We start from the raw sequence: 16,999 nt of genomic DNA, 5'->3' as shown, positions 1-16,999 counted from the left end.
CTCTTGATCCAGAGCTTTCTCTGACAGGTCCACAATCCATAGGGACTTACATATAAAACATGCTCAACATCACTGCTGGCCAGGAGGAAGACAGAATGGACCAGAAATGGGGAAGGGATGAGTCTCCGAAGAGTAACTCGGACCCAGATAATCTACGGATCCCTTTCCATTGCACATCTATCACAGGTAAAGGGCTATAGTGCCAGCGTGACTGGAGACGACAGGCACTGAAGTTTTTCACTGTGGGACAGGCCCCTAAAAACTATGGTTGTGGATTTGCCTATTTCTCTCTTTGTCTGTTTTTGCTTCATCCATTTTGAGACTCCCCTATTAGATGCATATAAATATCCGATTGCTCTGCCTTCTTGATCAATTAATCCTTTCTTGTTGTAAAAAAGTATCTCTTACCTTGAATTTTTTGCCTGATACTAATATAACCACTCCAGCTTTCTTATGTGTACTGACTGCTTTAGTTATCTTTTCCCATTCTTTTATTTCTATCTATCTGTGTCTTTTTGTTTAATGTGCATCTTTTGCAGAATCCATATAATAGGGTTTTGCTATTTTATCCAATCTAAAATCTCCACCTTAACACAATTATTGATGTGATTGGCCTGAAGTCTACTTTCTGCTATTTTTCTGTCGCCTATTTTTATTTTTCTTCTTTTCCTTTCTTGCTTATTTTTGGGTTAACTAAATACATTAGCATTTCACTTTATTCTTCTGTTAGCTCGTATAGCTATTATTCTTAGGTTATTTTTCTAGTGGTTGCTTTAGGGGGTACATTTATGTATCCTTACTTTATTATTGCTTTCTCGGGATTAATTTTGTACTACTTCATATAAAATATAAGAATCTTGCAAAAATATTTTTCATATATGCAACTCATATTCTTTATGCTCTTGTCATATATTGCATCTATTTATATTCTGAACTGTACAATAATTTATATATTTTTTAAATGAGAAGAAAAAATCTCTTTTATACTAACCCACGTATTTATAATTTCTGAATTTCTCTTCAATCATTTCTGTTAAACTGATTTTTCCATCTGATGACAGATCCCTTCCGCCTAGAGAACTGTTTTTTTTTTTTAAAGATTTTATTTATTTATTCGACAGAGATAGAGACAGCCAGCGAGAGAGGGAACACAAGCAGGGGGAGTGGGAGAGGAAGAAGCAGGCTCATAGCAGAGGAGCCTGATGTGGGGCCCGATCCCATAACGCCGGGATCACGCCCTGAGCCGAAGGCAGACGCTTAACTGTTGTGCCACCCAGGCACCCCTAGAGAACTGCTTTTTACTTAAATTATACTGCGAATGTTTTGGTGATGAATTCCCTCAGTTCTTGGCTCTCTGAGAATATCTTTTTTCATTTCCATTTTAGAAGAGCAGAATTCTGTGCGTACAGATTTCTTTTGGCAATTTAAAGATGTGGTTACTTATTTTCTGAGTTACATTGTGTCTAACGAAAAGTCAGCCATCTTTTGCATTGTTGTTTTCCAGTATATAATGTGCATTCTTCTCTGACTGCTAGACTGCTTGATATGCCCAAAGGTCTCTGAGGCTATATTAATATTTTAGACTTTTAAGATTGAGCAGCTCATGCTAAACTAGTTATCAAATGACCAAAGTTGGCTTAGATTGATGCCTGTGAGCCCCTGAAACTGAATAAGGAAGAGTTATAGCCAGTCTGATATTTGCTTCGTATAAATGAAACCCATCTTTATTCTGGGTTGGTACACACAGGACTGTAATTCAACTAGTCAACCGTCTTCTTTGTGCTGGAAATTTCACATCCGAGTCCTTGAGTATTGAGGTGCCCATTGTCCACAAGCAAGGAGCCAATGCAGTGTCTCCACGGAATGTATCATAAGAGGCAAGGTAAACAGTTTTAAATTATCTCACCTTCTTATAGGAAGTGGATGAAGAGTTGAAGCCAAGATGGAAGACCCAATGATATGAGGGAAAGGTGGAAACGATGACTAGTATTACAAAGTGGAAGTAGAGCAGCTTACATCCATTTCTGACTATCGATTTTGTTTTCATTTGCATTTCAGCTTGATTTGCAGCTTCTTATGCCACTCCAGTGGTGAGTGACCTAACTTGCAGAATATGTTAAAGGAAGAACAAAAGAATAAGCCAATTCAGCTTGTACAAAGTTATTTCTGTTTAACAATTTCTCACTCTTCGTTGTGGGGTGGAATACAAATGATTGAGTGACTCACTCTTGGAAAAATCTTATCTTTGATGTATAACCAGACTCATTTTTGTCCAAGGACAGATATTTATTAGTTACTTGCACTGATAATGGTTGGAACATATTAATATATCGTTATATTTGTATCTCCCTGTCCCATTTGCTAGTGGAAGGAGAACAAGGAATAATGATGAACAATGTGAGAAATTTTACACTTAAGGCAGTTAAATCTATGACCTTTTTAAAGTATTTCAGCCTACTTTTTCTTGCTGTATATACACCATATTATTTCATTTCCATGTGCGGATTTCAGGAAAAGAGACTGGTTAAGTCTTAAGCCAGTGCATTTTCCCCCATCGAATATATTTCATTTGATTTTAAGGAATTTTAATCATCATAATTCCCTATACCTTGGAAACATGAGCTTGAGACCATAGTTTAGTTAAGATTCTCTTTTCTTATCTTGCTTTTCAGTTTGGAAATGGGATTTTATTGACCTTTATTGGGAACACAGATGCTAAATTGCCAAATGTCCTAACTCTAGATAGATGTGGCTTAAATCATCTCTCCTGTTGGTTTGAACTTTTGAGTCTGTTTAGCTATTGATTTGTTTTTGTCGGCATGAATTTTAAACAGCACCTAATGCTGTTGTTCCTAAACTTCCCACCAAGGAAGCACCCTTTCCCCCATTATTTTTCTTCCTATGAACTTGTGTTTTAAAAAACATTTTGAATTCAAAGATCACATTTGATATACAATAGCTTGTGTTGCCTTACAAAAGATAAATATATAATTTTTGTTAGGACTTTTAAATCATGGAAAATAACATGTAAGCACACATTTATTTCTTATGGGTAAGTCAAAAAATGCAGGCGCCTCAACGGGGATGCAATAAGTAAAAGAATTAGAATACAAGAATACGAGAATATCGAGCTTCCTTGAGAACAACATCTATCTTCTCAGAAAAGTTTTTAGAAGTTTAAGTAAAGACATATCACTAACAAGGTCACTAATTCCTACTGATACCTAGAAAAGAAAATTGACTGCATGACAGAGTCACAAATATTATTGTATGGTAACATTTTGTTTAATGTATTTAATTTTTTAATTTTTAAGGTATTAAGGTAAAAGTAAATCTCACAGAATATTGATTATTTAAATGCATCTAAATATCCTCAACATTGTTGTTTCCCCAAATTTTCCCCTTCCTGTCATGTGAGCTGTTTCAGCTCTCATGGATCTGCCTTCATAGGAAATGATTCTGTTTAGAGGTAAGAGGATGTCCCTCTCTAAATATGTAAGTCCCAAGTACTTGCATTTATAAAGCTTGAACTTATACTCTATTCCTGTTGAGTGAAATTATAAAGTTTATATCTTTACTCCGTCATACAATTCCCACAGAGTCCCTGTGGGTTTTCAGATACCACCCACTTCCCCCAGTCTTGTGGTCCCTTATCTGTAGAAAACCCCATGCTTGATTTCTTTTCTTATTCCTCTTCCAGCCTCCATCAAAACTTACCCTTTCCATGATTACCATATCATGCTCACTCTACAGTAGCACAGGGCTAACTCATATTACAAATACATGTATATTTTATGTCCCCTAAGTAGGATGTGAGCTTTCTAATGGCACAAGTTTTATCTTTATCTTCAGTTTTCCTCAAGAACAGGAAACAGACTTAGAAATTTTACCCTCTCACTCTCCTGAAACTGCTCTTGGTAAGGCGCCGCTGATCTAATTGCTGTATACAATTTTTAAGCTTTTATCTTACTTACCATTTCCTCAGTATCAACAGGCTGTCTACTTCCTTCTGAAATGTTCTCTTCCCATGAATTTGGAAACACGGCTCCATCCAGCTTTCCTACTATCTGACTTCTCTTTCTCCATCTGTTTAGCTGTGTCCTCTTTCCTGAGATAGTCGTGTTTACTGGCATTTATTCTTACCACTGTTTCCTTCTTATTTTTTTCCTCTCTCCCTGAATAAACCAATTTATTTCCATGACTCTGTGTATTTTTTCATAATAGGTCATCTTGCTTAGACCCAGTTGGGTCTCAATGCCCCTTAATGATGCTTCAAACTCCAACTCAAGTATTGCTTCCTCCAGGAATTATTCACTGGTTTTTCTATATAGAGCAAATCAACCCCTATCCTATAAAATCACTGATTTACATATAAGCTTCCATTACTGATTTTATTTTACTATTAACATGTCACTTTTTTCTGTGACTCTATGAGCTACAGAAGGGCAAGTTCTGTGACTTCTTTCTATCTCCAGTGCCTAATACAGTGCATGGTATATGGTGCATGTTCAGTAAGTGTATGTTAAATGAATTAAGGAGCATATGGATAGGTAAGCAAATGAAAAAGTGAATAGTACTTAACTGTATTGATTCAAACTGTTTTAGTCACTGAAGCCAGTGTACAGCTACAGCAGCTGTTAAGTATTAGAAAGTTCCAGTCCCAGATGTAAGTAAAGGGTAAGTTTGACTTTAAAATCAGGCCACCATATCTGCTTCTACAGTATATAAATTCATGTAAACTCAGAAAAGAAAGTCTTTCCTTTATTCCTAACAATTTTAAAATTCATATTTTCTAATAGCCTTTAAAGAGGTTCCACTGACAAACACATCATGTGCCTATTGTATATATACTATCTTTATTATGCTTTGCTTATATAATGCTTAAGCATTTTCAAATATTTGAATTCATTTGACTGCAAATTTCATCTGACTTAGAAGGGGCACCTGGGTGGCTCAGTCGGTTAAGTGTCCGACTCCTGATTTCAGCTCATGTCATGATCTCAGGGTTATGAGTTAGAGCCCTGTGTTGGGCTCCACACTGGGTGTGGAGTCTGCTTAAGATTCTCTGTCTCCCTCTCCTTCTTGCCACCTCTTTCTTTCTCTCTCTCACTCAAAAAAAAAAAAAAAAAAAAAAAAAAAAGTCTGACTAGAAACTAAGAAAGAAATACCAAAGGAGAGACTACTTTTCAGAAATAAAATATGTATATTTTTCACTTGTTAATACAATCAAGCTTCCAATATTACAGGAAGTAAAAGTAGATTTACACCTAAGTTTAGAGACTTTATGATGAGTAAGTATGGTGTTTAATAATACATTTGAGATAATTTCTTAATAAGTCCATTGGAAGTCTCTAGTGAAATTAAGAATTATTATAATAAGATTTAATAAAATTAACTGGTCTTTTAATATTGTGCCAGTCATTTCTAACAAACATATTGATATCGTCATTTAAACCAACCTAAAAATAGCAAAGCTGACAAAATTGATTAATCTTTGGAATACACTATCTTGTATATTCCTAGATCAACCATTACCACTTATTTAACTTTGGGGAAATAACTAATTTGAAGTAATGGAGTTTTCTCTTTTGACACCCTGGATTTTGAACATCTTTGGGGAAAAAAAAAAAGAAATCTTATCCTCAGACTCCACAGTTACATAAAATCTTTTTGTTGAATATATTCTCTTGGCTAAGCTAGAGAAAATAAAATGGTTTGCTTGTTATATCATTATCTCCAGAGTAAATTATGTGGATGCCAATAAACTCTCTAAGTTTATTGGAAGCAAGAAGGATGAGATTGCAACATGCAAACAAAAAACTTGCCATGATTGCTGCTTATTTTCGAGCATATCCTTGCATATAATTGGTTCCTTTTCCTTAAAAGAGGTCCAGTTTTTGCTTCATAACTTCATGTGTAAGATGAAAATATAATTTCCTAAAGTTGATTTACACAGTGTGTCAAGGAGATAGTAGCAGCTTCCCCCCCCCCCTTGGATGAGAAAGACTTACTGGGCAGGAGGAAATTTTTCCTGTATTTCCTTCCCTGAATCTGCTTTAAAGCCAAGCTCATAAAGGTAAGAAATGAAAGTCCAACTGCTGTTTCTGGAAGTATTGGAAAAGCAAAGTATGGCAGCCGCAGAAAAGAAACAACAAAACTGTAATAATTATTGTGGTTACCTTATGGTAAAGTGGCAAACAAGTCTCCAGAAACATCCCAAAAGAGTAAATAATTTTCCTTTGAATACACTCAGAGTACAGGCAACTCATCACAGAGATCTTACTTTGGGATTTTTGTGATGGTCATAATGACAAATCGGGTAAGCTTACAACATGACCCTAAGATATACCCGAAGAGTTACGCCTTTATATCATACCCCCAAAAGGCTCTGTGCTTAATCCAGTAACTAGAATTGGCTTTGGCATGCTAATTAAAATTCTAAGCTGCGTTCATTATAGATGGCTATGGTGAGTTAATTCAGAGGTTAAAGAAATATCTGGAGATCTAGAAATCTTCCTGCTATGTACCTTTTGTGCACCAAAGTGCAGGTCAGCTGGAATTCTGTGACCTGGGATATAAGAAGTGGGTCCTCATCCAGCCCTCACAGCGTTCCTAACCCAAAAACGCAAAATATTTTAAAGACCAAGTCAACGGGGCACCTGGGTGGCACAGTTGGTTAAGCGTCCAACTCTTGGTTTCAGCTCAGGTCATGATCTCGGGGTCATGAGATCAAGCCCCACATCAGGCTCCATGCTCAGCAGGAGTCTGCTTGGGATTCTTTCTCTTCCTCTCCCTCTGCTCCTCCTCCATTCTCTCTCTCTCTCAAATTAATAAAGAAATCTTTTTAAAAAAATAAGACAAAGTCAAATGCAAAATTTGGGATGAACTCAAGGCTAAGGATAATACAAAGAAATGGAGAAAACCTAAAAGCATTGTGTTCATTTATTCTCAAGGGCCACTGACCAAATTAAATAAGAGGAATGCAAAATGCAGTAAGGAGGTCATTATGCTATCCTAAGGAATTTTGATAAGGATAGGAGTCAACTTAGATCAACATCTACAAATCCTAAAAAAAATTACCAAAAAACCCCTCCAAAACAAAACCATAGAAAAACCTCATTGTACACAATCCAAAACAGTAAATAATCTGTAAATCATAATTACAGTATAAATGACATGGTGGTACCAAAGATAAGAGACATAAATTGTTACATAATATCAGAAGGGCGTCCACTATAAAAACCTCCGAAGAGATCACTATTCTCCACAGGATGCTGGCAGAGCTGCTTCCCATCTAACCTCCTACAAAGCAACATAATGATCTTTGGTATTTTTTGATGAAGAAATAACCTTGGGTGTACACACAGACACAAAGACACGAAGACACACACATATACACACACATACACACAACTGTTATATCCACATTAGGCCTCCCAAGATGATTAAAACTTTACTGAGTCCACCAAAACAGTCTAATATTTTTCCAGACAAAATACTAGATACTAAGATTAGTTTGTTTAAAAGTTTCATTGCTGCATGTAGAAGCACAGTAAATCTTCTCATATATTTACTCTGAGAAAGGAAATGAGGTGAGTCTTGGGAACATGACCTTATGTTTCTGGTGGGATTTTTAATTTCAATCTAATTAACATGAAATGAAGTCATCTTTTCTGAAGTCCCAGAACATGTATTGTGAATGGGGATGCTTGAGATGTACATAATTGCTCATGTTAAGTAAATTACTTTGTGAGAGTATTAGGTCCCTTAATCAACAGACTGAGAGGAAATATGCAAATTAATTATGTTTCAGCCAGAGACTAGAGAAGAAATTACCCAAAGATGAATAGTTGAAGTAGTTAGGTATTTGGTTTTATTTATTCTCAATTTACCTTTGAAGTGATAGCATACACAACACATTTAAGATGAATTAACTTGTAAATACTATAAATTAGTTCCCTGGCAAACACAACAAACTTACATTTCTACTTAATTTCTTAAAGGAGATTTGACTTCTGGCAAGTTTTTAACTGTTTAATCACTTTGAACTACTTGGATGAAATTAACTAATGGATGTGAGTAAATAATAAGAAATAAATTTTGACTTTGTTATATATGTAAATCCCTGATGAAGTCACACTTGTAGAGTGGACTTTTTGCTTCGGGTGATTTTTATGCCAACAATTGTTACCAGTGAGTCTTTAATGAGAATTGATAAAGACTAAGTAATGCAATAACCCCTTTCTAGCGTGGATTTGGGGAGATGAGGCCAAGCCCATCTGCCTGTGTATAAACACAGGTAATATATCTTATCTATGGAAACCTGGAAATCTTTCACTTGGCTTATTACTTTTCGTGACGTCATTCCTGTAATGGAATCTTGCCAAATATATAGTCACCTAAGTTCCAGAGAAAATAGAACAAAACTACAAAAACTAGATTTTTATAATACTAAGGTAAAGAAAACTCTTGTATTTTGTATGAAAAATTTATGAGAACAACCAAACTGGATAATTTTGGACAAGAGTCCATTTGGGGAAGGAATTCACCCAAATCAATATTTTATAGTCATTATATAAGTTGGATATTTGCCAAATAACTCCTTTAATTTATTTTTGCAGAGACACTCTACAAATGATTAGAGATAATTTAGAAGAAAGATTAATCCACCATGACAGATTCCAATAGGTAAATAAAACTCAAATATAATCTTAGTAAGATCCATTACAGCTTTTGGTGAATAAGTGACTTTTTGAGAGTTGTATATTTTATTTATTTTTAAGATTTTATTTATTTGTTTGTGGGGGGAGAGAGAGACAGAGAGACAGAGAGAGAGTACAAGCAGGGGGAAGGGGCAGAGGGAGAGGGCAAGGCAGACTCCCTGTTCAGCAGGGAGCCTGACACAGGGCTCGATCCCAGGACCCCAAGATCATGACCTGAGCTGAAGGCAGATATTTAACTGACTTACCCACCCAGGTACCCTGAAAAGTTATATATGTTAAAAATATTTTCCCATCTGAATGCTCTGAGCCCATCACTCACATAATTAGAGTCAATATTCTAGGACAAAAGGAGTCTGGGAAGATGAAGACATTAATACTTAATAAAGAATTAACTACTACTAGAAGGATGTAACTTAGGACATCATATTCAGAGTTGTAAAAGAAAAGGATAACAAGAGATTTTGAACACGGAGATAGAAAGCACAGAAACTTTAAAATGTCTAGGAGAAGATGGATCAATAGAATGGAAATCTAGGATCAGAATACCCACCTCATAAAGGAATCTAATACTTATGGAGGAGGGATACAAGAAGGTGGAAAAAATAGAGGATAAACGTTAAATCTTCAAATTTGAGTTTAGAGGTATCTGTTGAACAGTGATGAGGGGAATAAAAAGTTTGACAGGAAAATAACATGTGTTAGAATTTGTCATTAATAGAAGACTGGGTTTCTGCAGAAGGTTCTATGTAAGCATAAAACCAGAAGCATGACTGGCAGACCCTGTTCCCACAGAAAGTCTGACAGGCAGAATTTCATAATGTATCAGTCTGTGGATGACCAACTTTGTTCCTACAAAAGACAGAACCATGCCTGGGAGAAAAAAGGAAATGGAAGGTGTCCATTAAAACAGATAACACTGTCGCTGAGTTTTTCCGTTCATATTAACAACTATTAACTACTTGTTGCCTTACCTGAGTTAAGAGGATCAGGACATCAGACTTCCCTTTAGTCTTGAAGAAAAACATCACGATATTTTCTTGGTTCGTCTTTTTCTTTTTCTGTGGGCTTTAAAAATTATAATATTATTACTCTTTGTTTGCCTAATTTCTCATCTTCCTGCAGATTCTTTGCCACTGAAACAATGTTCCTACAAGATCTGATAGAGCCTTGATAATATGAATAAAGGAACAGCTCATCCCAAAGGGTAATTTCCCATTGGCAAACTGCTGGGCCATTGACAAAACCAGACACTTCCCAGGAAGAGAAACTGAAGCTTGACAAGAACGGCTGAAGAGGACATGCATATCTAACTTTTTTGAAAAGCCTAGATGAGCATGGATATGTTTCCACTAATCTGATAATCATGAAGTTTTGCCCAGGGCACAATATTTTTCACTACAACAAATAATAACACCATAAACATTCTGCTCTTACATATTTTATAGTTGAAAGAGACCATGAATGCTATCTAATCTGATGGCTTCCCAATCATAGTTGCTGAAATTCCTTTTTCTCAAATGAAATCCTACATGGAACTCCTTTGTCATCCTACAGGTGTGTAGAGAAAGGAAGAGATTTCTCTTATGTTCCATCTTTTGTTGAACTTTCCAGGATATGTGGTACCTTTTCCTAAGGAGTTCCTCTATTTTCTATTTTATCTGGATGACCCCTTTCACATTTCCTCGCATTAACCCTCTGTTAAAATTCTGAGCACATGGGGCACCTGGGTGATTCAGTGGGTTAAGCCTCTGACTGGTTTCAGCTCAGGTCATGATCTCATGGGTTATGAGATCAAACCCCGCATGGGGCTCCCCACTTAGCGGGGTGTCTGCTTGGATTATTTCCCTCTGCCCCTCCCTCTATTCATAGGTGCCCACTCTCTCTCTCAAATGAATAAATCTTTAAAAAAATTTTTTTAAAATTCTGTGCATGTGGGTGACGTCCTTCCAACAGATTTCTTTTTGGCAATTTTCAAATTAGGAGTATAGTCTTGATGAGCAATACACATCAGCAACTCCCAGGACCCTCCTTTCCTCATGCCCACATAAGTCATTCCCCAGATCTCAGCGGTTTCTATTTTATTTAAAGGGATACTTTCAGAAGAGAGGCTCCAAAGTTGACATACAGATTTTAAAAATCCTAACACAAACTATTCTTCTTCCTACCAAACAGTGTAGAATGATGTAGACACAAAATTGTATTCTTCTTGAAATAATATAATTTAGAAAAACATTAATTATCCAAACCAGCTGGTAACAGCATCCATATATTTAGAGCCCCAGATTGGAACATTTATCTAACAGTATTGAGCATTATGTATATGAGAGACTGTTTCTTTGTTGCTGCTGTTGCGTGTGTGTATATGTTTTACCAACACATAGTTATATTTTCTAATTTATTATAGAAGGGCACAATATATGTTAACCATACTGGAACTAAAATAAAATTTTTAAAAATGCGAAAAAAGGAAGAGCACAACTAGGAAAAAAATATTTGTTGCAAAGGTGGCCACCTATTAAGATTTTAAAATTTTGAATATTTGTTTCTATGTACTTTTTTATTTCTTCTTTTATTTCCTGGTTGGCTTGTTCATTGTTCAGTAGCATGTTATTTAACCTCCATGTACTTGTAAGTCTTTCCAGATTTTTTCTTGCGATTTACTTCTAGTTTCATTGTGTTCTGGTCAGAGAAGAGGCATGGTATCACTTCAATCTTGAATTTGTTGAGACTTGTTTTGTGATTTATACCGAAGAATTTTCTGTCTTGAAAAGAATGTGTATTATGCTGTTTTAGGATGGAATGCTCTGAAAATATCTGTTAAATCCATCTGTTCCAGTGTGTTGTTCAAAGCTATTGTTTCCTTCTTGATTTTCTGTTTAGCTGATATGTCCACTGATGTAAGTGGGGTATTAAAGTCCCCTACTAGGGTGCCTGGGTGGCTCAGTAGGCTAAGCGTCTGACTTCAGCTCAGGTGATGATCTCAGGGTCCTGGGATCGAGTCCCACATTGGGCTCCTCACTCAGTGGGGAGTCTGCTTATCCCTCTCCGTACCCCCTCTCCTCCTGCTCATATTCTCTCTCATATAAATAAATAAATCTTTAAAAAATTAAGTCCTCTACTACTGTATTATTATTGATAAGTTCCTTTATGTTTGTCATTAACTGTTTTATGTATTTGGGTGCTCCTGTGTTGGGTGCAAAAATATTTACAATTGTTATATCTTCTTGTTGGATTTCCCCCTTATTATTATATAATGTCCTTCTTTGTCTCTTGTTGTAGTCTTTGTAATAAGTCTACTTTGTCTGATATAAGTATTGCTGCTTCAGCTTTCTTTTGACATCCATTTGCAAGGTAGATGCTTCTCCATCCCCTCACTTGCAATCTGCAGGTATCTTTAGGTCTAAAATGAGTCACTCTGTAAGCATGGATGGGTCTTGATTTTTTACCCATTCTGACACCCCATGTCTTTTGATTGGAGCATTTAATCGATTTACATTCAAAGTAATTATCGATAGATATATATTTATTGTCATTTTATTATTCGTTTTGTGGTTGTTTCTGAAGATTCTCCCTGATCCTTTCTTGCCTTTCTTTCATGGTTTACTGATATTCTTTAGTTATATATTTGGATTTCTTTCTCTTGGGAAAACTGGAAAGCAACATGCAAAAATAATGAAACTGGACCACTTTCTTACACCATACACAAAAAAAAATTCAAAATGGATTAAAGATCCAAATGTGAGACCCGAAACCATAAAAATTCTAGAAGAGAACACAGGCAGTAACTTCTTTGCTCTCGGCTATAGCAACTTCTTTCTAGATAGGTCCCCTGAGGCAACTGAAACAAAAGCAAAAATAAACTATTGGCACTACAACAAAATAAAAAGCTTCCGCACAGTGAAGGAAACAATCAACAAAAATAAAAGGCAACCTAAGGAATGGAAGAAGATATTGGCAAATGAGATATCCAATAAAGGGTTAGTATCTAAAACATATAAGGAACTTATAAAACTCAACACCCAAAAAACAAACAATCCAATTTAAGAATGGGCAGGAGACATGAGCAGACCATTTCTCCAAAGACGACATACAGATGGCCAACAGACACATGAAAAGATGTTCATTTTCACTTATCATCAGGGAAATACAAATCAAAACTACAATGGCATATCTCCTCACACCTGTCAGAATAACTAAAATCAACAACACAAGAAACAACAGGTGTTGGCAAGGATGAGGAGAAAAAGGAACCCTCATGCACTGTTGGTAGAAATGCAAACTGGTGCAGCCACTCTGGAGAACAGTATGGAGGTTCCTCAAAAAGGTAAAAATAGATCTACCCTATGATCCAGTAATTGCACCACTGGGTATTTACCCAAAGAATACAAAAACACTATTTCCTTTTTTTAAAATTTAAATTCAATAGCCAACCTATAGTACATATTGTACATCATTAGTTTTTGATGTTGTGTTCAATGATTCATTAGCTGCATATAACACCCAGTGCTCATCACATCACATGCCCTTCTTAATGCCCATCACCCAGTTACCCCATTCCACCCCCACCTCCCTTTCCACAACCCTGTTTATTTCCTGGAGTCAAGAGTCTCTCAAGGTGTGTCTCCCTCTCTGATTTTTTCCCAGTTTTCCCCTCCCTTCCCCTATGATCTTCTGTGCTATTTCTTATATTCCACATAGGAGTGAAACTGTATGATAATTGTCTTTCTCTGATAGACTTCTTTCACTTAGCATGATATCCTCCAGTTCCATCTATGTCGATAAAAACACTATTTCAAAGGGATACATGCACCCCTGTGTTTATAGCAACATTATTTACAATAGCCAAATTATGGGAGCAGGCCAAGTGTCCATCACTAGATGAAGAAGATGTGGTATACACACACACACACACACACACACACAATGGAATAGTATTAATAGTGTTCAGCCATTTAAAAAAATGCAATCTTGCCATCTGCAATGACATGGATGGAAGTAGAGAGTGTTATGCTAAGCGAAATAAGTCAGTCAGAGAAAGACAAATACCATATGATTTCATTCATATGTAGAATTTAAGAAACAAAACAGATGAACATAGGGGGGAAAAAGAGAAGCAAACCAGAAAACAGACTCTTCACTATAGAGAACAAACTGAGGGATGCTGAAGGGGATTGTTGGGGGAATAGGTTAAATGGGTGATAGGTATTAAGGAGGGCACTTGTGATAAGCACTGGGTGTTGTATGTAAGTGACGAATCACTAAATTCTACTCCTGAAACTAATATTACACTGTACATTAACTAACTGGAATTTAAATAAAAGTTTGAAAAAAAAAAAAGAAACAAAACAAACAAGCAAAGGGAAAAAAGAGAGAAATAGACAAATCAAGAAACAGAGTCTTAATTATAGAGAACAAACTGATGGATATAGAGGGGAGGTGGATAGGGGGATGGGTGAAATAGGTGATGGGAATTAAGGAGGGCACTTGTGGTGAGCACTGGGTGATGGATGGAATTTTCTTTTTTTTTTTTTTTTAAAGATTTTATTTATTTATCTGACAGAGATAGAGACAGCCAGCGAGAGGAGGAACACAAGCAGGGGGAGTGGGAGAGGAAGAAACAGGCTCATAGCAGAGGAGCCTGATGTGGGGCTCGATCCCGTAACGCCAGGATCACGCCCTGAGCCGAAGGCAGACGCTTAACCGCTGTGCCACCCAGGCGCCCCGGAATTTTCAATCACTATGTTGTACACCTGAAACTAATATAACACTGTATGTTATCTACCTGGAATTTTAAAAAAGCTTTAAAAAATATAAATACATACATACATAAAATTTTGAATATTTAATACTGTCTTCAAGTTAAATAATGTCAAACTACATAAGACATAGATTTTATTTTTCTTTCTCATTTTCTTTCTCTCCTTTCTTTATCTCATAAACTAATTGTACTTTTTGCTTTTTGTTTTTTCATATAGTTCAGTGCTGCCATTTAGCCATCTACATATGGCTTCTGTGGAGCAAACAAATAGAATGTTTTCTTGGCTTTTGTGTCTGGCATGGGCAGAACAAGAAAAAATTCCAACACAAATATTTGATTGTCTAGGAGATACTTCCACAAAACAAAAATAGGAAACAGTAAAATAAAAACTTAGCTTTCAGGAACAGCTGTCTGGCAAACTCTCTTGCATTTGCAAAGTGGTCCCTGAAATGACAGCTCTGGGAGGGGCTATTCCCCTGGTTTGCATGGCTTAGCAAGTCAAAATGGAGTTTCCCTGCATACTTCTTTGGACCTCTCCAAATATCTAGTAGTCACATCCCAATCAATCTTCATTCTAATTGGCAGAGACTTTAGTATCCAGGCCATAAAGATAACCATATATCTCAGTTCTTAAGTATTCTTTTCACATTTGATAAACTGGGCTGTACAATATTTAGAGCAAAAGCCATCATGCTGAAATGGCTATGAGGACTTTGTAGACTTATACTATTTTCCTCAAGTAAAGCAATTAATTTTATGGTTGAATCAATACCATGCCCATACATAAAAATAAGGGAAAAATTCAATTCTCAAAATCAGCATTTCTAAAACTTACCTGAAAATTATAAAGAATTAATTGAACACCAGCAGGTTAACAGGAACTATAATGCAACCTTAGGTAAATACAGAAGGTATTTGCTATACATTTGCTATCATGTGATGTAGAAGAGATATGTTTTTCTACATCCTTTCATCGAAGTGGATGAATGGCAACCTGCTTGGGTGAGATTTGGTGCAGCTGGAATCTCAGGATGACTTGGGTGGTTACTGAAGCCAAAATAAACTTTTATTGTTATCCAAGACCTTGGCTTTTAGGGTTTATTAACTCAGTAGGAATTATGAGATCAAATCTCTGATCTGAACATAAACCACTTTTGTTCTGAAAACAAATGTATTTCTCCTCCAATCTCTTATTCCCGCTAACCTTAGTATTTTTTGGAGGTTTATTTCTTACACTTGTCTTTGAGATATTTGCTATCTTTTTATAAACTGGAATGTCTTCCCCCTAATACTGAAAATAAGACAAGGATGCTTACTCTCAACAATTCGGTGTAACATTGTACTGAAAGTCCTAGACATTATAATAAGGCCAGGAGAGGAATTAAAAGACATGCAGACTGAAAGCAATAAGTAAAAGTGTTTCTGTATTCTTTTAAAAAAATGTTTCTATATTCTGAAGCAAGATTGTTTATAAAAGAAAGCCAAAAAAACCTTCAGAAAGAAGTAACAATGCTGGTGAGCTTGCTTCTATAATTTAAAATGTGTGTTGATGTGTGAAGAAACAGATCAAATGGAATAGCATAGGAATTCCAATAATAGACCCAAGTACATGCAGAAATGTAGTGTATGATATAAGGGGAGTTCCCAAATCGCTGGGGAATAGATGGACCCTTTTTATTACAGGCAGTTCTCACTTTGCATGGTATTACAGGAACAACAACAACAAAATGACTATGCAAGCTGACATCATGTAAAGCAATCTTATTAGTAACTGTAATTGTTCTACGATCTTTTAACATTTTTGTCAAAGCACCAGAACTTCCTTTGATGTGGATTATAAATGTATAGGAAGATTTAAGAACAATAAAAATAATGTTTATTAGCATACTCTAAAACATTAGAAACATTGAGAATGAAAGTATCTTATTTCTTTACAAAAATTTATCAAGAGTAGTTTTAACAGTGTTTAGCTTCTTCTTATTGTCATATAACTTATGAAACAGAGATTGTGTCTTTTGTAGGCCTTGGATTATTGACCTACTCCTTTCTAAGCTTGGATCAGCTTCCAAAATTTTTTCCTTTGTCTTTCTATGTTATGAGATATCCCTGAAATTCTAATGTGATTTTTTTTTCCATTTGCGGGCATGACTCCCTCAGAGACATCTTCATTTTTTCATCACAGCCCCGTTCCTCATTTATGTAACCAAGAATGTTTGGCTGCATATACGTTCTCTCAGAGAGCAGAAGTGTCACCACTCCCAGTCAGCTGTCTTTTCTATAATTCCATTTATGTTTGATTCAAACTTACTTGTAGCATTATCATTTTTATTTCTTTACCACACTTTTATCTTTGTTAAATAATTCTCTCCCCATTGTCTATTTTGGTAAAGTGCCACATGGATTTATCACTGGGAAATAAGAAGGTAACACAACTACATGCTTTACTGTCTGTGCATAAACAGAATAACAGATGTACAGTGACCTTATTACCAACAGCCCTTGAAAGAAGGAGCATGAT

At 35.9% G+C, this 16,999-nt stretch overlaps 1 protein-coding gene across 1 annotated transcript in view; it reads right to left on the bottom strand.

Annotated features, from left to right (window-relative positions):
* Window positions 1-16,999, bottom strand: part of GNGT1 (G protein subunit gamma transducin 1) — a 118,750-nt gene that overhangs the window by 62,809 nt on the left and 38,942 nt on the right. The window contains exon 2 of the mRNA XM_026505807.4: window positions 9,695-9,788. Coding sequence (XP_026361592.3) covers window positions 9,695-9,748 — 54 coding nt within the window. The 5' untranslated portion in view covers window positions 9,749-9,788. The remainder of the gene's footprint in view (window positions 1-9,694; window positions 9,789-16,999) is intronic.

This window comes from Ursus arctos, unplaced genomic scaffold (genome assembly GCF_023065955.2).
Source record: "Ursus arctos isolate Adak ecotype North America unplaced genomic scaffold, UrsArc2.0 scaffold_3, whole genome shotgun sequence".
Classification (NCBI taxonomy): domain Eukaryota; kingdom Metazoa; phylum Chordata; class Mammalia; order Carnivora; family Ursidae; genus Ursus; species Ursus arctos.
Note: the sequence above shows the minus strand (reverse complement) of the source record. Positions and strands in the feature narration are given on the sequence as shown.